The 21,937-nt window shown below is 31.3% G+C and overlaps 2 protein-coding genes across 9 annotated transcripts in view; both read right to left on the bottom strand.

The window, feature by feature from the left end:
* The window catches only part of LOC103577665 (neurocalcin homolog), a 122,470-nt gene that overhangs the window by 21,341 nt on the left and 79,192 nt on the right, over positions 1-21,937 (bottom strand). The window contains exon 1 of one of the 2 annotated variants that reach the window (XM_053738832.1): positions 6,616-7,421. The exons of the other annotated variant lie outside the window; for it this stretch is intronic. The gene's annotated coding sequence lies outside the window, so the exon portion shown is untranslated. Of the gene's footprint in view, positions 1-6,615; positions 7,422-21,937 lie in introns of those variants that run through there. 2 annotated transcript variants of the gene reach the window in all.
* The window catches only part of LOC103577664 (neuronal calcium sensor 2), a 93,544-nt gene continuing 79,234 nt past the window's right edge, over positions 7,628-21,937 (bottom strand). For all 7 annotated transcript variants that reach the window (XM_053738837.1, XM_053738838.1, XM_053738836.1 and 4 more), the window contains one exon: positions 7,628-8,217. In XM_053738837.1, coding sequence (XP_053594812.1) covers positions 8,041-8,217 — 177 coding nt within the window. In that variant the 3' untranslated portion in view covers positions 7,628-8,040. The remainder of the gene's footprint in view (positions 8,218-21,937) is intronic.

Genomic DNA, 21,937 nt, shown 5'->3' with positions numbered 1-21,937 from the left:
TCGACGAGTGACGTCAGAATCTCGTACACGGTAAGGCTAAAATACCGCAACGAATAAGATATGTATAATCCGTAATTCGTAAAATTCTTACGAATAAAATAAAATAATGTAATATTAATTTTATTTCGATCACTCATTCAAATTATAACATTAAATTATCATACGCAATTCATTAATTAATAAATCTATACCATTGGTCAAACCTTAGAACAGTTCACTTCACTTGTTCAACACAAAACGGTCTTATACGTAGATCACCCACACGTTAATTTGTTCTGTGCCGAGGCTTCAACTTGATCAATTGTTCACAAAACTCTGGTTATTGTTTACAAAAATACTCAAATTATTATTCACGTAATAATTATTAATTGCGATTCAAATTATTCTTTTTGATCGGGAATCGAAAATGTTTTAGCACGAAACGTAGCCATTATATTCGATGTCTCAACTGAATCTCATCACAATGAATGCGTCCGATTGATTGCTCGGTCAAAGTCGAAATTTTGATCATAGATGGCTCTAGAATTTGCTCATCGGATAATTTTTAATTATTTTCAAATCATTTTTAAACCACGGGTCTGCGTCGAATTTTCCTGATGTTAGAATATATATTGTGACGTCACACTGCTGAAGAAGGAGAATTAAGTATCAAGTGAATGTGAGTATGTATGTACAGTTAGATGCATTGTCGGTAAGTGTACGGAGATAGGTTTTTCTGATGGAGAATTGAGTGCATGGAGTGTGTGAGCAAAAGCATGTGTATCATACGTCGGGTTTTTAGAAATATTTGTGAGATGGAGCACGGATCCATATCGGTACGCCTAGCTGAGTCGTGGATACGGACCGAAGTAACGTATCTCCCCAACAGTGATGACGACTAGGCGTAAGCTTAGCCCTCTGGGAGACGTGGTAATCACAAAGGAGTGACTGAGATGTCACTGTCCCCTTGAGTTGGAGTTCGGAGTCAGTTTAGGGTACGTGTATAGTTATTGGAAATGGCAGGCTTCGTTTGCGATGTTTGAGAAAGCCGGCAATAAACTGGCTTCGGGTTTCACGGAGAGTGACATCACGGAAAGGCTAACGGATCAGCGCCTTGTATGTATGGGTATAAACGGATGGATAAAGAAGCCTGAATGTGAGAGCGGTTAAGAAAGAGTCAAGCGCGTTAGAAAGCGGGGGATTGGAGCCGAGCAGTAGATTGAGACAAATGGACGGAGTAGTTAAATTTTTGAAAGCCGTTGGCGAGTGGTAGTGAGTCAGCGAACCACCAAAGCGGGCCCCGATTACAGCCCTTCATCAATCCGTTTTGAAGGTTGCGGCTTCTGGGATCGTGCTCTGACAGCCAAATATCGTGGAGTTCGTCGTTCTGGACAGGGTCCTCTGTGTGTTGCTGAACTTTCTTTTTATTTATGGCGTTCAGTGCCCCTCCCACGTTCTATTATTATCTCTTAGTTTATTTATTTATTTTTTTAATAAACGATTTCTTGCACCTTGCACATACGTTCATCCTATTTTCATATCTTAGAATACTGAGCGCACCGGGCTATACTGCCACCACCGGACACTCAGCTCGTCTCCAAAAGATATAGACTCTAGGCTTTAAATTTACAGTTACGGTTAGATCGGTTACCGATACCGAAAAACAAAAATCGGCTAGCACCCATCGGGGTCTGGAGAAGATGAGGGAAGTAATCGGTGGACAGGTGTTAAGTGTTCAGATTTTGTCATGTGTCACCAAATTGATATAATTTTAGTATTTTATTTGTGAATTTATTATGATGAGCCACGAGTTTAAATTTTTACGTTAAAATATATAATGTAAATATACCGCAGTTTTAATAGATTAAATATTTGATGAATAATCAGTAAATTTATAGATAGTTAAATTTACTCAAATTAGTTCATTCAAAAAATAATACGATGAGTTCCCTCTTTCTGTTTTTTAGTTCAGTGCTCATGTTGTGAGAGTGCCGTAGCTAATATATACGGAATATACATACGACAATTTTGTTTATATGGTGCTAACCTAAGTATGTTCATCCGTAATGTAAAGTCATTAGAATAATTGTACTTATATTGATTGTTCTTATTATTAATAATCAATATATATTCGATTTTTATAATATATAATTAATAAATTAACGTTTCTATTACATTAATAATATTTTCATTTAATACAAGCTGATGTGTGCTATGAAAAAAATTTTAAATTTTTTGATCCCTTATGCCAATTGTACAGACTAAGGTACTGTCTTCCATGCCCAGAGTTATCCCCGCTCTTGCAGTTCTTCACTCGAATCCTTGGTAGGGTTTCAAGGCCAAGCATTAAAGGATTAAGGAGGTTCGAGCGAATCTAATGCAAAAATAATTTTTCAACTTTAAGATTTGAAACTTAGTATATATATAAAGGAGTATTTTATCAATGTATTCTCAGAATTTGGACACGATCCACCGCCTAGTCTCTTAGAAAAAAAAGTTTTAAAAATGACATTTTCAAAGTTTTTATGCACAGACCCTTACGCCTGGCAAGCATTCGTCATGACTTATTCTATTTTTTTTTATTACTAACCTCCCAAGTATAGAAAATAAAAAACTACATATCATAAATTGAATATTTGTAAAGTATGATAACACTTTAAGAATATAGTATTACCGTTGTAATTATTTAAATCATTGAAGATGCTTTATTTTTTAATCTTATTCTTCGACAGAGAAATATATTATTGAGGGTTTGGAAACGTCGCGGGAGTAGCTGAGAGAAAAAACAAAGATAGAAATAGTAAACAAAAAAATTCAGACACTACTTTGACTCACTTGTTTCCCCAGAACCTCCTTAAAGGGAGATTATTTATTTTCCTTTTTTTTTTAAACAATAAATTAAACTGCATAAGTTTGTTGTTGAAAAATTGTTTGAATTTTGACTCTGAGTGACGCTATTTTGTGTACGAAAAAAAAAATAAACTCTTTAATCTTTACTTACTTAGAGTCAGAATTTATTTTGATTAATTTTTAATGAACTTTCAGCAAACTGTAATTTTTAGATAGTATTTTTAAACTATTGAAATATTTAAAAAATCAAATTTTCTTCTATATTTTCAATATTTTGATGAATTTTTGTTTAATAAATTTAAATAAAAAAAAACATTAAACTAAATATCATACTCTTTCTTTAAATTAAAAAAAAAGATACTAGTTCTCATGATGTTCACCGTATTGTTGCCCTTGCTTAAACAAATTTTATATCTTATTCAAAAAGAACTTATTCTTTATAAGAGATATAAAAGATCCATAATCAGTAATAAGAGTTTTTTAATATAAATTATTTTACTGTCTATTACTATATAAAATATCAATCAATGCGTAGTTCTAAATATATTAAGGTAACGTACTAAATTCTATAAATAGTCATACACTTAGTTTTTTTCTGTTTTTGAATGGAATAATTTTATTAATTATACACCTTATCACCTCCATAGTGAAATGTCGAAGTCACTCAAATTTATCTCATTTTAACTTCAGCTTTATAATCTTCATTGTGCATTATAATGAATTTCAGGAGAAAAGTTCACATACATACTTATAATTTTTTTTCTGCCCACATTTATTCAACTTCTGCTGCTATGAGCTCATAATCTTTATATTTTACGTTTTCTGTTCTTAAATATCTATAAACTGCATTTCTTTTTAATTCATTTTGCTATTTTAAAATGCAAGATCTGTTGCTATTTATAAAAATGACTTTCAAAATACTTATCATTTCGATTGTCTTTGCTTGCTATTAGTACTGTCACATAAAATTAATTGAATTTTCGATTTCGTACAATATAACTGATGAATAATTTTCCTTTTCATTGTCTATTTTACAATGAGTAACTTTTTGTCGCATATTTACACAGAAAAAAAGGTTGACTTGACCCAAGATAATTTTTATCTTCATTTTTTATATTCTTGGTGTAAATAGTTACACTTTTTAATCTTAAAACATCTTCTTCGACTATAATAAAAATATTGAATTAAAAATGATTAACTTTCAATCTAAGTAAAATAATCTTAATTTTTAAAGATTTATATTGAATTAAGTTTATTCTGTTTTTCACTAAGTAAAAAAAACTATTGAAACACCACTCTTTTCTGTTCTAGTTTGTAGGTGTAGTACCTTGCCTCAATATATATATATATATAAATATATATACGTATCAATATCCGACAACAAAAATTTTGTGTGTTGCGGAAGAATATTTACTTTCAGTTGAAGAACACGATTTTATCGACTCAAGACGATAATGTTTTTTCGGAATGAAAAAATAAAAATTTTGCATTAAATAAACTATAAGTTTGAATAACGTAACTATTAGCTTAATCTGATATAAATATCTTCTTAAAAAATATAACTGTTTTATTCAATGAAGATAAAATATTTCGAATAAAAAAAAACTTCCCTTCTTGAAAATATGTCTTTATACTTTTGATTAGACATAACAGAGTATAAATATTGAATTCTGTGACGCAAGAAAGTTTGTATATATGCAGAACATATCACACAGAAAATTTACGTGAAGCGTTTCCCACTTTTTCAAGAAAGTTAAGATACGTCAAAAATTAAGAAAGGATAAGAAAAGAAGCTTTTTAATTAAGACTTTATAGAGAAATTGAGAAAAATCATCGGATAGCCTGAAATGGGAATCGAACCCAGACTAATTGCTTTACGCACTTAGTGCTCTACCAGTTAAGTTATTAGAACCTATGCCAAATTTCGTTTAATTTATCTATATCGAGTGAGCCACACAGCCAATCTAACAATTGCATTTATAAATACTAAATGCTGCACCGAGAAATTATTCATGCTTGATATATTATGGTGTCAGAGTAAAGCCAGACCATATTGGCCACCTGACGAAAATCGAATTGAACACATTATAAAATCTACTATGGCAATAGTAAAATTTACAATAGTTACTGTAATTGTTGATATAATTGATGTGAATTTCACTATGGCCATGGTAATTTTCACATGTGTTTATTTCAATTTTTGTCAGGTAACCAACATGGTCCGGCTTTACTATGACACCATAACATTTTAAACAAGCATAATTTCTCCATGTGTAACGCAGTAAAGTATGTGTACGTGCAGTACATTGCACAGGAAATATGTATTAAAATATCCAGTTAATATTGTGTTGTGACAGTTAAATGTTTTTGTTTTATAATTTTCCGGATCCGAAATTAAAAGAAAAAAAATTTCAACTCGAGACCATTTTTATTTTGAGCGAAATCTACTGTCACTTTAGTATAGTTTAGCAATTTTTCTCCAAAAAAAAAAAACAAAAAAAAAAAAAAAAAAAAAGAAAAATATGCGTTGGGCTGAGGACAGTCGCCATTGGTCTAATACATCTACGTTCCAACACAACAAGTGACATAGATATTTCTTACTCTTGAATTGAGCACTTTTTATACTTGGCTATATTTACAGATTATCTTGATTCAAAATTAACTATTTTTAAAGTAAAAATTTTCTAATTTTTGGACGATTGATTTTATCGTTAGGCGAAAAATCCATTTTTATCACTTTAAGAAAATATTACTTAATTCAATGAATATCTTCTATGTCGGCTTAATAATAAAGAATATATCAAATGAAGAAGGCTACATTTTAAAAAAATTAATTTTTGAACTAAGAAAATTTTTGTTTCTATTTCAAATTGCAAAAAATATTTGTGCGGCAGCAAAAAATTTATTAAGTCAAGATATACTTTTTTTCTGTGTAATGGTGAGAACAAAAAGATTTTCTTTAAGAAAACTATTTTTTACTTTTTCATTCAAAAAACGAAAGTCAATACTTATTTTACTTTATATAAGTTTATATTAAGATTAAAGTAACAAATATTAGTTCAATATGAAAATACAGAAGTAGTTGTGTTATTACATAAATGAATAGCTAATGGTTTCGGACGTCAGATATAATATTTTGTCATTTTTAATATGCCACGATATTTCTCGTTTGCACTTTGTTAAGCGATTCTGAGATTAGACAACAGAGCCAGACTAAGCCGATAAGACAATAGTGAAAGAAATTTACCTAAACCTGACCTACATAATCATTAAACTGTAAAGAATGCCTATAATTTATAACGCATGACTTGAAAAATATTTTGCTTAAAAAATAAAGTTTTTGTAACAAGGCTTTTTGATCCTAAAATGTTTAAGAAAAGTTTTTTTGTAAACAGTCTTCATGCGTTAAATAATGGTCCAATATCTTTTACGAAATATATTTACTTTTTGTCCCGAAAAAGACCGTTGCGAAAAATAGAATTACTGAAATTTCTTGATTTACTAGAATTTCAAAATATTTTGAACGTAGATTTTTAAAATATTTATGAAAAAAAATAAAAAATAATAAGAAAAGTACATTGTTAACTCTAACCGAGGTTCAAATGGTTTGAGATTACATGATTAGTGAATTATTTCAATGAATCTTAAAAACAATAAAAAAAATTATTTGAGCAATCGGAAATTTTTTTTAGACCATATATTATCGACCAGAGTCCACTATCGATTAGAAAGATAATAAGTTAAGTCTTATAAAAACAAAATGTCAGTTGAATTTATTACGCTTACCTTATTGATGACCACTAAAGACAAGTTAAAAGTCTATACAAATCGGGCATTAGAAGTGCTATTTATCATGCACTTTAATAACTATACGTATGAGTTTATTATGAATAATCATGTAATGATGATTCTCTAACTCACTCACAAGTCATAACTATGAAAAGAAATAGTAAATGAAATTGATTCGACTATTTCTTATAACATCGTGATAGAAGTCATAAACTACAAGTATATGGAAAGCGTTGAATTCTTGATAGTACCACTGAAATACATTGGTTTATTTTAAATGAAGTAACCTGATACAAATTCATCGTCTACTACTTTTCGTGCAGATAATTATTTACTTCGTTTTCCTTATGCTCTTGTTTTAACATGCATTTATAGATTAACTTTTATGTTTGTATTAATATGACATTTTCGTACGAAAAAAAGTGCAAAACTTTCTTTGATTTATTTCATATAAAAAATTTAATAAAAGCTCATTCTATTTATTGGTAATATTTTATGAGCACTTTAAACTACATAAAATATTTTAATTATCTATCTAATTGTTACGGATATCGAACAATAAATAATATATAGAAGCCGGGAAAAACAATGTACATTGAAATTTGGTAAGCATGCACCTGACAGCAGCATGATGAAACGCAATAAATAAAAAATGAATGGAATTACTCGTATCAATATTAAACCGTAATTTGGGAAAACAAAAAAATATATTCGAAAAAATTCAATTTACTGGCTTAGTGATAACACAAGATACAAGATTTATGAAAAAAATTATGAAAATACTATTAATAGTAGTGAAATTATTATTATTATTATTATTATTATTATTATTATTATTATTATTATTATTATTATTATTATTATTGTTATTATTATGATTTTTATTATTATTATTATTTTAATTATTATTATTATTATTATTATTATTATTATTATTATTATTATTATTATTATTATTATTATTATTATTATTATTATTATTATTATTATGAACTGAATAGTTATTTATTTCATATGTATTAGAAAAAGTAGTAAGTTGATAGTAATACTGTCAGTGCAATAGAAGTTTCAAAAGTTTAATCAAGTTAAATTAAGTATCGAATGAGTTAAGTGTCGTTTGAAATAAAAATTGATACAATTTTCAATGGTTTAGAGCTTATTATCTCTAATCCAATACATCATATATAAATGATGTATTATCACATATCGTTAATACGAATATCCGGGTCAACACATGTCCGTGAATTTTTACGCATCAATGAAATTGAATAGCTCCACTACACAAGAACAATATGCTAAAGAAACGTGCATGCAACATCGATAATTATGTCTTGTTCTTTGGAGCGGTTAGCATTATCACTGAATAGATCATGAAATTCTGATGTGAAATTTTAAATATTAGCTGACTGAGATGCATTAAAATTATGGAGCCAACATCTTAGAAAGTTCCTCATCCTGGAGACATCCTTTGAGGAACTCATCCTGCGTTAATTGACCATCGTTGTTCTCATCCATTTTTGCGAAGATGTTCTTGGCTCTTTCTTCTGCACTATCTGCTGGCCGATTACTTGAGCATGCACCCAACATGTCGTAAATTGCCTAAGAACAATAAATAATAATAATTACAAAAATGACAAAAGAATATTTTGTAGGTATTTATGTCTCATAAAAATATAGTTATTGTAGACGGTCTGAAGTCGAAATTTAAAAAAACTTTTGTTCCAATACATTATTTCATTAAAAATCTCAATTAGATTTTTTGGCATCATAAATTTCTATAGAGAGTTCATTAAGACGTTGCGGAAACTTTGTCGCCATTTAACAAAGTATAGGAAAATTCGAAAATGAAAAAATTGTTACCTATAAACTAGACAATCGAATTGCAAAACGCATTTAACGCAGCTAAACGATTTTCCGCTGATCCAACACCTCGTGCACCCAAGAGCAGACGAGGATTGGGCAGTTTTACCGAAGCATCAGAAATTAGAATTAGCGCAGTTTTTTTAATAACGCGTCGATAACGTCTGGCAACTGTTGATATTCTTTAGCCAGAACTTACAGCCGTCGATTCAAGAATTATCGACTTGCGATCGATAATTACAGCTAACCTACGAAACCGTAAACCATTTCCCGTTAATTTTCGAAGGCCAGCCTGTAATGATACACACTGATCACAAACTGTACCTGCATGCTTTTAAACAGTGTACGAGGAACGTTTCAGCATGGAAAATTTACCATTACCTTGTATCGGTCAATTTACGATAGGCATCAGGCATGTGTTGGATAACAAAGTTGTCACTGATGCACTATCACAAGTGGAGGAAGTATCCATTGTGATCACTACGTAAGAGCTTGCTGACATCCAAAAACAAGATATCGAGCTTTGGTAGCTGTTATATCAAACAACAACGCTGAGTGTTGTCTCATTTCAAAATTTACTATGCAGGTTACATTTTTTACTATTTAATATCTTAATTTTAACAAAGTCTTTATATAATTTAAATAAAAAATAAAAATTGAAATAACATGGGAAAAATTTTTTTTCAAAGTTTGTACATCCTACAACTTATGTGCTCAAAAATTTTATAAATCCCTGAAAGCTCTTTAGTTATTTGCATTAAAATGTTAATTCGTTCCAAGTAATCGTATTCTAATCAATTTTATTTATTTACTTTTAAACGAAAGTAACTAAAGAACTTTCAAAAATTTCAGAAACTTGACAGAAGATAATTTGCAGGAAATAAAATGATCTACAAAAAAAGTCCTATAACATTTTAAAATAACTCTGAAAGTATCGCCAAAAAAGTCAGATAATATTAATATTTACTATGAATCCAACTTTGACCTCGAATAACTTTTGAAAAATTAAATTTATTGAAAAATGATAAGAAACCATTTTTGTAGAACGTTTAATTTTCAATTAAAGTATACATTGATTTTTTCGATACACTGATTTCCTGGTGAGTGATAAATCTTCAAATTTAAAACAAAAGTTTTCCCATGTTATTTAAATAGGAAACCGAAAATTACATTGAGGCGGTTGTTAATATTAGCATTAAGAATTCAAACTTTAACAATATTTTTTTTCATCATCTCGAACAATATTTTTCGTGGAATTTTTGAAAAAAAAAAAAAAGAAAATAGTTGTTTTTTAAACAGTCTAAAATATATATGTATGTGTATATTAAAGTGTGTCCAAAAACAACATTTTTTTTTTAGCACCACCAAAAATTGATAGGTTATGTCAACGGGGAAATTCTATCTGAAGATCTGCTCTTAAATTCAGATCCATAGTAAATTTCAATATTCTTTGACTTTTTCGGCGAAACTATCAGACTTATCTTAAAATGTTATAAGACATTTTTTGTAGATCATTTTATTTCCTACAAATTATTTCTTTTCAAGCTTCCGAAATTTTTAAAAGTTCTTTAGTTATTCGCATTTAAAAGTATGTAAATAAAATGGATCAGAATACGATTTCTTGGAACGAATTAACATTTAAATGCAAAAATATACACCTAGAAATTCCCACATATCAGGAGATACAAATATCAAAGCAGTCGATGGTAATTCTGCATAATATAGAATTATTGAGAGAATTTGCCAATATTACTCGACCCGATCCATCTTTACGATAAAAGAAAAAACATTCATCGGTGCATCACATACGAACGTCGCCTAGACCGCCAGTTTCGTGAAAAGCAACTGGCTCCAGATAAGCTTAAAATTAGACAAGCTGAGTTCCGTGAAATGATCGAGGAAGGTATTTGCAGACCGTCTTACAGTACCTGGGCTTCACTACTTGATTAAACACAGAAGAAATCAGGAGAATGGAGGCCGTGCGGTAATTATCGTCCACTCCATGATTGAACGCTTGTCGATAAATATTCGTAGCGTTGTCTTGACAAATATGCCACGAATTTTACTCGGTAAAAATGTATTTTCAGTCGTCGATTTTGCAAAGGCATTTTCGCAAATACCAGTTGCACCAGAGGACGTGCCGAAAACGACGATCATTACGCCTTTTGGATTAGTTAAGTTCCAGTTTATGATGTTTGGGCTTAAAAATGCGACTCAAACTTTTTAACGATTCATCGACGAGGTTACTCGCGACCTTGATTTCTACTTTCCGTACGTCAACGATATTTTAATCCCATCTAACGACGAAAAGTAACACATGGAGCATCTGAAAATTTCATTCGAGTGTTTCCGTGAACACGGACTGGTAATAAACGTACCAAAATGCCAGTGTAGACTACCGGAAGTAAAATTTCTCGGCCATCTCATCACAAAAGATGGAATCAAGCCGTTACCGGAGAAAACTGAGGCAACTGTCACTTTCGAGCCTCCTACAACTGTAAAAGCTTTTTGTCAATTCTTCGGCATGGTGAAATTCTATAGGAAGTTCATTAAGAAGGCTGCAGAAATTCTTACACTGTTGAATAAAATTTTGAAAAGACCAAAAGTCAAAGGCTCTCTTCCAGTCAACTAGACAACTGAACTTCAGGAGTCTTTTAAATCAGCTAAACGCGCTCGCTCAGATGCTGCTTTGTTAGTGCACTCTAAAATCAATGCTGACTGGGCAATAGTCACCGACGAATCCCAAACAGGTATTCGAACTGTTTTACAACAGAAAGTGGATAAAAATTGGCAACCACTGATATTTTTCAGTCGAAAAGTATCCTCGTCAACTAAAAAGTTGTCGGCGTACGACCGCAAGTTGAACGCCTTCTACGAGGCTGTTTAATACTTTCAGCACATCTTTGAAGGCCGGCATGTTACAATCTACACTGATCACAAACTGCTTCAACATGCTTACAAGCAGCGCACCGAAAGAGCATCGCTTTGGCAATTTCGTCAACTCGATTTTATCGGTCAGTTCACCATCGATATTCGACATGTGTCGGGTACCGACAATATTGGTGCTGACACATTGTCACGTGTCGAAGCAGTATCTACTGCTATCACGTCGCAAGAACTTTCTGACGCTCAACAGAATAACGATGAACTTCAGCAGTTATTACATCAAATGACTGCTTTGAATTTAAAAAAGGCTATTCAGCAGCCGAAATGGAAGGTAGATTTCTCACTCAATCGATATAAAACGATTAAAACAGTTTTAGTTGACAGTAATCGTATTTTCTAATCAGGGTGATTTAACTCTTGAAATGATAAAATACAGAACTTTTGCGATTACTGTACTAGTGAAAACAACAGACTAAAGTTGGAACACTCATATAAAAGTAATTGTTCTTTATTCAATAACTTCAATGTTAATATTTAATTATAAACTATTAAAAAATATATCAATTATATTAATCTGCTAATGATATAAATCTTCTTATGAATTTGTGACAACTCCTCGTCGCTATCTTCAATTGCAGAAGTGATGTTGTCTTTATTGAATAAAGTATCAAGTTTTGCTGTTGGCCAGCGCATTTTAGTCAAATATCGTCCATGCGCCGGGTAAAAATTATTGTAGCTTTGTGTGAATAACAACCAATTGTCCTCAGTCCATTAGCACATCCGCAGCTATATCTTGATATTCCACTCCATTCAATTGTATTTGGTTTATATTCAATAAAACATCTGTAAACCTTTTTACCAATATGGCGAGATTGTACTTGAGCCTTCAATATATTGGTTTTATCTCAGACAAACTGAATATTCATAGTATCTAATTCATCCATCGTCTCTGCTAAATATGATATTGCCCTTATACTAATAGGAACCCGTCACTAAAAGTTCCAAATCTTTTTCGGTCATTTCTGGAAAATCTGTCAAATCACTAGACAGAATTGTCTCAAATGGAAGTTTTTATCTCTGCCAACCATTTTTGTCTACTTCTTCAGCTAATGTATGAGCAGTATTATTCCGAGATTTTATCATTTCAAGAATTTTATCTAGATACTCTGCATCAGAAGTTAGACTTTGTTGCACTGATTGTCAAGAAATGCTGCAATTATATAAAAAACTATCGACTCTGGGTAACATTTTATTGTCGAATTTTCGGTCAAGTAGATGATATTTTTGTTTCAGAATTCCGTGTACTACATCGACTGCTCAACTAATTTTTGCGCCATATTTTGGCGCATTAGAATCAGCAGTTGTTAAATGATTTCGTTTGCCTCTCAATGCCAGTATCAACACTTGTTAACCTTCTTCTTCCAAGTGCACCTGAACATCACGAAATCCTCGATCAACAACAAAAACATCACGAGGTTCCAGTAGATTGCAAATACCGTCAGGAGTACCGACAATATTCATTATAGTCTTTCATTATAGTAGCGTCATGCATGTTGGCATGATAGGGCCCTAACATATCTACTATGTATCCATTTGTCGTACAAATATTAAATGGCTTACATAGCGGTATTTTCTTCTGCCTAAAGTAAAACTTTCTTTGATGTGCGTTATTCGAGCTCTTTTGGTGACGAGTATACGTTCCATCGCAAATCAAGAAAAGCTTATCACTGCAATCAACAAACTTTTTAAAAGTAGTGATGGATTATTTTGAAGGACATTATCTTGAGACACAGATCGAAAACCAAAACACCGAGGAAAAACATCCCTCTCGAATGATTGTATCATTTGGTCACAATATTTTGAAATCATCTGTTCATTCTCCAATTGTAAAATCACTGATATCAATCTGTTTGAGTTACCAGTACGTAGCTTAACTACAAATACGATAAGAGCTTGAGTGACCGTACGAGAAACTGTATTTCTCATAGTTGGTAATAAATCTCGAAACTCGATTATATTTTCACGTCTTAGTCCAGTAAATATGTAGTTCATCAGGTATACGAAAATCATCGATTTTATCAATCAGTGTAGAGTCACATTCAACAGCCAAGATTTCTATCATTTTAGTTTTCTCTCTGACAATTTTAAAAAACTACAATTAGAATAAACTTTCAATAAATTCAATTCTTCAGCATAAAAGTGTTTTTTCATTAGATGGTCGTTGCAACATCAATTTCCATCCGGAATAAAAATTCTTTTCGACATAAAGCATTGCATACGATCATCTTGAGGAACAACTACCAGATTTCCATTTGAAACAGAACATTCACAACAATATCTGTGACTTGCAACAGTTCTTTTAATTTGAAACTCAATAGGGGAGGCTGGGGCAAAGTGGGCCCCATAAGCTAGAAATGGAATTATCTTTACTTTTTTTCTGTACTCGTTACACTACTTCATAAACCCTTCTTTGTTATTTAGGATTGATAAGCTGTGTCCATTAAAATTGAAAAATCGAAAATTTGAGGCAAAGTGGGCCCCCATCTAAAAAAATTGTGTAAGACAAATTTATTGCTCGTTTTACTTTTTTTTTAAATTCTTCACTTCAAATATGTTATGAATAAGCTGTGTTCATAATAAATTACGAATTTTAAAATATGGGGCAAAGTGGGTCCCCTCAAAAAATTTTGCTATAAAATTGTGTTTCATTTGCTTTAATTTTTTTAAGTTTATTTAAGTGCATGTTGAATCCTGTTTAGTAAACATTGAAAAGTTGAGCAAGTGCATTACTGATATGTAGTTGATAAAAAATATTACTATTACTCTCATTTATTGAAGATGGTGAGAAATTATAAAAAAAAGATGGACATCAAAAATAGAATGAACTGTCCATGGCGAAAGCTATTACTGAAGTTGTAAGTGGTAATTTAGGCCTCATAGCTGCTGCTAAAGCTTACAACGTTCCACGGTCAAGTCTACAACGAAGAATAAAAATTTAGAAAGTTAATTCTAACTTAGAATGTAGTATTGAAAAAGGTAGCGAAATAAATTACTGCTGTTCTTAGAACTTTAATCTATTAATAAAATGTTCATTTTTAATTAATGAATATTTTTATTTTTCAATGATAAGTTTAGAAAGATATCAGACTGTTTTCAGTCCGAAACAAGAGGAAGATTTGGTAAAATATTTGAAAGAGCAGAAAAAGCGGTTGTCTGGTTTAACTACCAAAGAGCTATGTATACTTGCACATCAACTAGCTCAAAAAAATGGAATTGAACATCCTTTTCAAAATGGCATGGCGGGATATGACTGGTATCGAGGTTTTCTCAAGCGTCATCCAAAAAAATTATCAATACGCAAGCCACAATCAACATCTAAATATCGAGCTATTGGTTTTAATAAAATTGCAACTAACAATTTTTATGATCTATTAGAATCAGTAATTAAATATAAATTAACACCTGACCGAATTTTTAATGTTGATGAGACCGGAGTTACAAAAGTTTCTAAGCATCAATCAAAGATTATATCACCAAAGGAAATAAGCAAATTAGTGTTTTAACTTTGGCGGAACGAGGACAGTTGGTTACGACAGAGATATGCGTATCGGCTGCTGGAACTTATTTACCTCTTGTGTTTGTACTTCCTCGGAAGAAATTACCCTCTCGATTATCTGAAATACTTATTGATGATTGCTGAGCACAATGTCGTTCTAGTGGTTGGGTAACGTGTGAGATATTTTTCAAACGGTTTGTTTGGTTCATTAAAATTGTCCAATCGACAGAACAAAAACCTGTTTTGTTAGTCTGAGATGGACACATGACCCACACACAAAATTTGGATCGTAACAGCCAATGATATACCTCGAATTTATAGTGAAGCTTTTAAATCTGCTGCGAAACCTGAAACCATCAAAAATGGCTTCAAGAAAACTGGAATCTGGCTTTTAACAAATCAGTTTATTTTGACGAAGCTTTTGTAGCTGCTGGTACTTCAACCCCCGGGATTCCATCAAATAATGCTTCTACTGCTTCTACTGCTACTAGTACTACTATAACTACTACTGATGATGATGACGATGATGATAATGACAATGATGATGATGATAAAGCTAATATCAATAGCAGCAGTGAAGAAATGCAGGAAGTTAATGTCACCAATAAAATGACCAACAATCACAATAACGAAGCGGCTGATGCAGTGTCATCTTGTTGTGACTGAATTAACTAATAATTGAGCGGGAAAGTTTACATTCCCTAAAACGAAGTTGAATTATACAAGCAATAGTATTTTATACTGATTTAATCATAGTTCTAAATAAAGTTTATAATAATGATTAGAGTTCATTATATAAACCCTGATTAAAAGAAATGATTCGAAAACATTTACTATGTAAAATGCCTATAAAAAGGGCGATTCAAAAGCATTCAAAGTATCCAGAAGCATTAGAAAGTATTTAATTTTTTTTTTCTTGCGATTCGTTTTGAATCGTTTCCTTCAACAAGGGAGGACGATTATTTTTATATGAGTGTTCCTAATTTATTTTATTGTTTTCACTGGTACAGTAATTGCGAAAGTTCTGTATTTTAAGGATTCGTGAGGATTGAAACTGTTTTAATCATTTAAAATCGTCACGAATTGTCAATTGATGATTAAAGAGGATTAAAAACGATTGATTTAATCGTTTTTAATCTTCATGCAGGACCATAAATTGCTTTATATTATTTTGCGATTAAGGACGATTTATGAGGATTAAAAATTTTTAATTCTCATGAATCATTTTAAATCAAAAATAATATTGCAATTTCTGGTTCCGAATCAAAATTAGAGTCGATTCGTAAGCATTCGAAATTTTTAATCCTCATTGATCGTTTTTTATTGTAAAATAATAAATCATCATTCGAGGATTAGAGACGATTAAATTTGAAAAACCATGAGGATTATGACGATTAAAGACGATCAATGCTGATTAAATTTTTTATCGTCTTTAATCCTCACTAATCGTTTTGTTTATTCAGGGATGATAAATAGTCATAACTTTGAGTTGAAGGTAAAAAATTGAAGCTTTTTACACAAGCTTTAAGCTTATTTTTACAGAAATCTATGAATGTCATTCTTAACGTGATATGAACTTTAACAGTTAAAAATTTCTTTTCCTAAAAATTTGTGAAAATCTTAAATAGCCATAATTTCAAAACTCGGCGACCGATTTTGCCGATCAATCTTAATAAAGAAAACACTATCGAACTTAATAAAAAAAATACCTACGCAAGACGCCGTATCATCCGCAAGCCAATGGTCTTATCGAACGATTACACCACCAGCTTAAATCAGCGCTTTTGTGTCACCGAGAGTCATGGTATGACACATTACCAGCCGTTTTACTTGGCTTACACACCGCTTGAATAGATGACATATAGACGACATCAGATGAATTGGTATCCGGTGAGCCGTTACGATGACCTGGTGAGTTACTTACTCCCACCAATAAAAAATCATCTCATGACATCGTCAATACATTAAAACGTCATTTTAACTCATTGGCAACGACCGAAATGTCGCGTCAATGCGAGCATTCTGTTTTCTGTTTCAGGAACCTTTCGATCTGAAATGGCTCTGATCGTTTGAAAGTCTGAGTAGTCGCATAGCTAGATGGAACCTGTATCTTCAACAGACGATTTCGACGTTGTATACCTAAGAGGAAAGTAGACCATAATCGCGGACGCATTACCACGAAGCACTGCTGCAAATCCCGTCGAGGAAGGCCTTCACGAAACCGGATTGGTGCTCGAAGCTCTGGATCTTGGCGATACTTGGTATGAACGAACAGTCAAAGGGGTCGCGAATGACCTACAAAGATACCCCGCGTATTCTCTGAAAGAAGGCTTACTACACCGGCATCGATATCATAGCCTAGACTATGCAGACCGAAGCAATGTCTGGAAATTGTATAGTCCAGCAGCGGGGGTGAGACAAATCCTCTGCGAGAACCATGATGCTTTAGTGGCTGGCCATTGCGGTATCGCTAAAACGATTTCCCGCGTATCCAGTCAATATTATTGGCCACGCATGAGGGTTGAAATCACTGACTATGTGCGACAGTGTGTGAAATATCAAGTATACAAGGCCTCACAGCAGCCACCGTCGGCCCGAATGGAGATAATTCCAGCTCTGAGACTATGGCCCGTAGTAGCTGCTGACGTGATAGGTCCTAAGCCACGATCCTCACGAGGAATGTCTTATTTAGTAGCTTTTCAAGACAAGTTTACAAAATAGATAGAAGTCCAACCGTTCCGTCAACAAAAAGCCACCGCGATCGCCAACGCCTTCGAAGAACATGTTCTGCTGCGTTTTGGAAGGGTAGAGACGGTTATTACCGACAATGGTACCCCTTTTGTAAGTAAGGGGTTTACCTCGTTACTGCAACAATTTGGGATGAAACACGTCTGAACACCACCATATACGCCTCAGTATTATCCATTCGAGCGAACGAACCGAATAATAAGAACGATGATCGCTCACTTTGTCGATTAACTAGTCAATCGGTTAGATTAGTTAAACAGTTACCTGATTAACCAGTTAAATGGTTAATCGGTTAAATAGTAAATTTACATTTTCTTTTATATAAATAATAAATGATTATTAAATCTTATATTTTAATATAACTACACTAATATTTATTTATTTCATGTTTTAATTGAGGATAATTATTTGTTACCGATATTTATAAAACTAAATGATAATTTTTTTATTTTTTTAAAATAATTTCTCATAATATAAAAGACGTAAAATTTTTTTTATCCATTTCAAATTACGCGCGGTTTACATAGTACCAAAACTCACCACTGACAACAGGCAGTGCCACTATTACTTTTAAATATTTACATTCATTGATGGTTCAAATTGTCGGAGGTGTGTTTAGTTCTGAATTTTTGTTCATTTAATAAATCAATTGGACATGTCATATATTTGGAATCATCTTACTGCAATGAGCGGTACCGAAGCTCAATGTAAATATTGTCCAGTTCGTTACAATACAAAAAAAAAACAATATCTGCGTTAAGATATCATTTGAACAATAAGCATGCAGATAAAGTACAGTCTAACATCCAAACTGAAGATCTTGAGTCAGATGATTCAGAGTCTAGGTAAAACTGTTTTCATTATTGTTTTATTTAAATCTATGACAACTTTCCAAATAGAATTAAGAATTTTTGGATTTCTGTTTAAATATTAAAAAACATTAAATTAATTGTTTGATCACTTTTATTTTAAGTGATAAAAATTCCGACTCTGCAACTTCAAATAAATGAAAGCGAGTATCTAAAAAAAACCTATTACTCCCGGAAAGTAAGTATTTATATTATTTTTGAGTTCAAAATACGAAATGTTAATTTTCCTCTTATAAATTTTTTTAGAATCCTAAATTTGAAACAATCACTGCATCATGTGTAAAAATGATTGCATTAGACATGTTACGATACATTTTTAACAATAACTGTTCATGCAATTGATAATTTATATAATTTAGGTTTTTTAACTTTAGACACTCTGGAAATGACTGAAAGTCACACAGCGATTAATATACGTAAGCATTTATCTTCATCATTGAAAGAGTGGAATATTTTTGAAAAAATTGTTGCGGTGGTTCATGATGATGCTGCTAATATGGTTGCTGCTATACGTCTTGATTCTCCAGAATATCCCAAATTTGCAGAAAGTGTCCGTTGTTTCTTACATACTTTACAATGTGCTATTGCTACAGCTTTAAAAGAAAAAAATAGAAACGACTGTCTTTATAAAGTTAGTGCCATTGCAGGACACTTTAAACACTCTAATATTGCAACTGATGCTTTAGCAACTGCTCAGAGAGAACTGAACCTACCAAACCATCGATTGATAACTTATTGTGTTACTCGGTGGAATTCTGCATATTTAATAGTAGAACGAGTAATAGAGCAACGTGTTGCTATTGAAATGGTATTGAATCAAAGATCAAAAACATCTTTGGAAATGCAAAGAAAATTATATTTGAGAAGATGTGATTCGACATATTTAGAAAATATTGTAAAAATTTTAAAACCATTCAATGTAGCTACAAATTTAATGAGTAGTGAAACTTATTCCACTATTGCTATGGTGCGACCAATTATACGCTCAATTATATAAAATTTCTTACTTAATAAACATTACAACTTGAAAGAAACATTAGAAGAACAACTCCAAACTCAATTTTTAGCTTAACAATCACCAGAATTGTTTGGGGTTGCGTGTTTCTTGGACCCAACGTAATGATTATTTATGATTATTGAAATTTTTCTATATATCTTAATATAAATTATTGCCTTGAGCGCGAAGCGCAAAGGCATATCTGTATTAAAGTCTAAATATAAAGTTTCCTATTTCGTCATGACAAATGATGCTTTTTAATAAATTTTTTAATTTTTATCTTAGATACAAAGATTTAAAAGAAGAGACAGCAATGTATCGTTCCGAAATAAAAGAAAAAGTCTTAGACTTAATAAGAGAAGATGATAACCAGGCTGCTAATCAATCTTGCTCTAAAATCAACCAAAGAGAAAAAGATCTGGACTATCTTTTTAATCCTGATACGCTTTCTCAAAGTTTTGAGAGGAGTGTAAGTTTTGATGGAAATGATGATGACAGATTTTTAATCGAAATTATCAATTATAAAACGGCAGCAGTTATTCCGAAAACAGAAAATCCTCTCGTTTGGTGGGGCTCAAAAAGACACAAATTCCCTTCTCTTGCTAGATTAGCAAAGAAATATTCATGTGTTCCGTCGACAAGTACTCCATCTGAACATGTTTTTTCAACGGCAGGGAACATAATTTCAGCAAAGAGAAGTTATTTATCACCACATGCAGCAAACATGTTAATATTTTTGTATAAAAATCAAAGCATTACTGAAAAATATACCTAACTTACTTCTAATCATAACTAACTTACTTACTATAAGTAACTTGCTACTAATCATAACTTCATAATTATTGTGTCAATGTAACATAAAATTATATTAAAAAATAAAAAAGTTATCATTCAGTTATATAAATATCCATAATAAATAATTATCCTCAATTAGAACATAAAATAAATAAATATTAGTGTAGTTATATTGAAAATATACAATTTAATAACAATTTATTATTTATATAAAAGAAAATGTAAATTTACTATTTAACTGATTAACCATTTAACTGGTTAATCAGTTAACTGTTTAACTAATTTAACTGATTAACTAGTTAATCGGTTTAACCGGTCAATTTTGATTAACCAGCTGGCCAATGAACTAATTAACTTGGTTAAACTATGGCCGGTTTAGTGGGCCAAATTATACAGCACTACTTTGAATAATTTTTTAATCTATTACTTTCAGCAATTTCAATATCCAACAAAATTTTATGACGATTTGAAAAAAATTTTACACTGAAATAGGGTTTGTGGGTACACTGTGAAAATTTTCCATTATTTTTTACTTTTCATGGGCATCACGTTTTACTTTGGTGCATATTATTGGTGAATCTTATTTACTCACTACTATATTTTACAATGACACATTGTAATTTTAATGATAAGTGAGGTTGGCTACAGCACATGAAAAAAAAAATAGAAAGTACCATAGTTAACTAAGTTAGGGCGACAATTTAAAAAATAAAAATAAAAATTTTTTTCAAAAATTATGCCTTGCATTTAATTACTACCCGATAAAAGATGTTTAAATCCAAGCATATATGATTGGATCCATACAGTCAGATATGCTTGGATCTAAATTTTGGCGCGATCCAAGCGGATCCAAACAAATCTGGCAATATCTAAAGAGATCTCACTATATCTAAGTATATACAAACAGATCTTAAAATATCAAAAGAGATCCAAACAGATCTCACTAAATCCACGAATGTATAAGTGTATCCAAGCAGATCTGCGTAAATGTCAAACTTTAAAGAAATCTACAAAGATTTAAGCACATATATCTAAAGAAGTTTCACTACATTCTCATGAATACATGTATAAATATACTACACTTCAGACCATTCTAAAAACAATATCTACTCACATCTTGGATCTTATTGCTATTACCTCTTAAAGCTTTTGATGAACCTATGTATAACATATATCAAAAGTCAATTGATATTTAAGTAAAAAAAGTAGAAGAATACTTTAGAAACATTGATCAAACTGATTTATTTTAATTATTCATTACAATATCAAGTGTTTGATTTAAATCACGTATGTATATCAAAATCAGTGAGAAAAAAAAATTTTTGTAATTTTTGTATATTGCTCAGATATTCGTGTATGATTAGACAAAAAAAAAACACTGTATTAAATGTCTGATTCGCAGTAGAACCCCGACATTTCGACGATTCAGGAGCCTTACTTGTATTTAAATATTATTGGATCTGACAAAATATGACTATATATTAGGGTGTCCGTTGTTTACCAAATTAAATTTTTTTACTTGGCCATGTAAAAATCATTTATTTTTGATCCAAAAATGATAAAAAAAAAATAAAAAAATTTATTCTAATACTGTTTAACCGTGCCTAA

This window comes from Microplitis demolitor, chromosome 4 (assembly GCF_026212275.2).
Source record: "Microplitis demolitor isolate Queensland-Clemson2020A chromosome 4, iyMicDemo2.1a, whole genome shotgun sequence".
NCBI lineage: Eukaryota > Metazoa > Arthropoda > Insecta > Hymenoptera > Braconidae > Microplitis > Microplitis demolitor.
The sequence above is the reverse complement of the archived record's forward strand: the minus strand, read 5'-3'. Positions and strand labels throughout refer to the sequence as shown.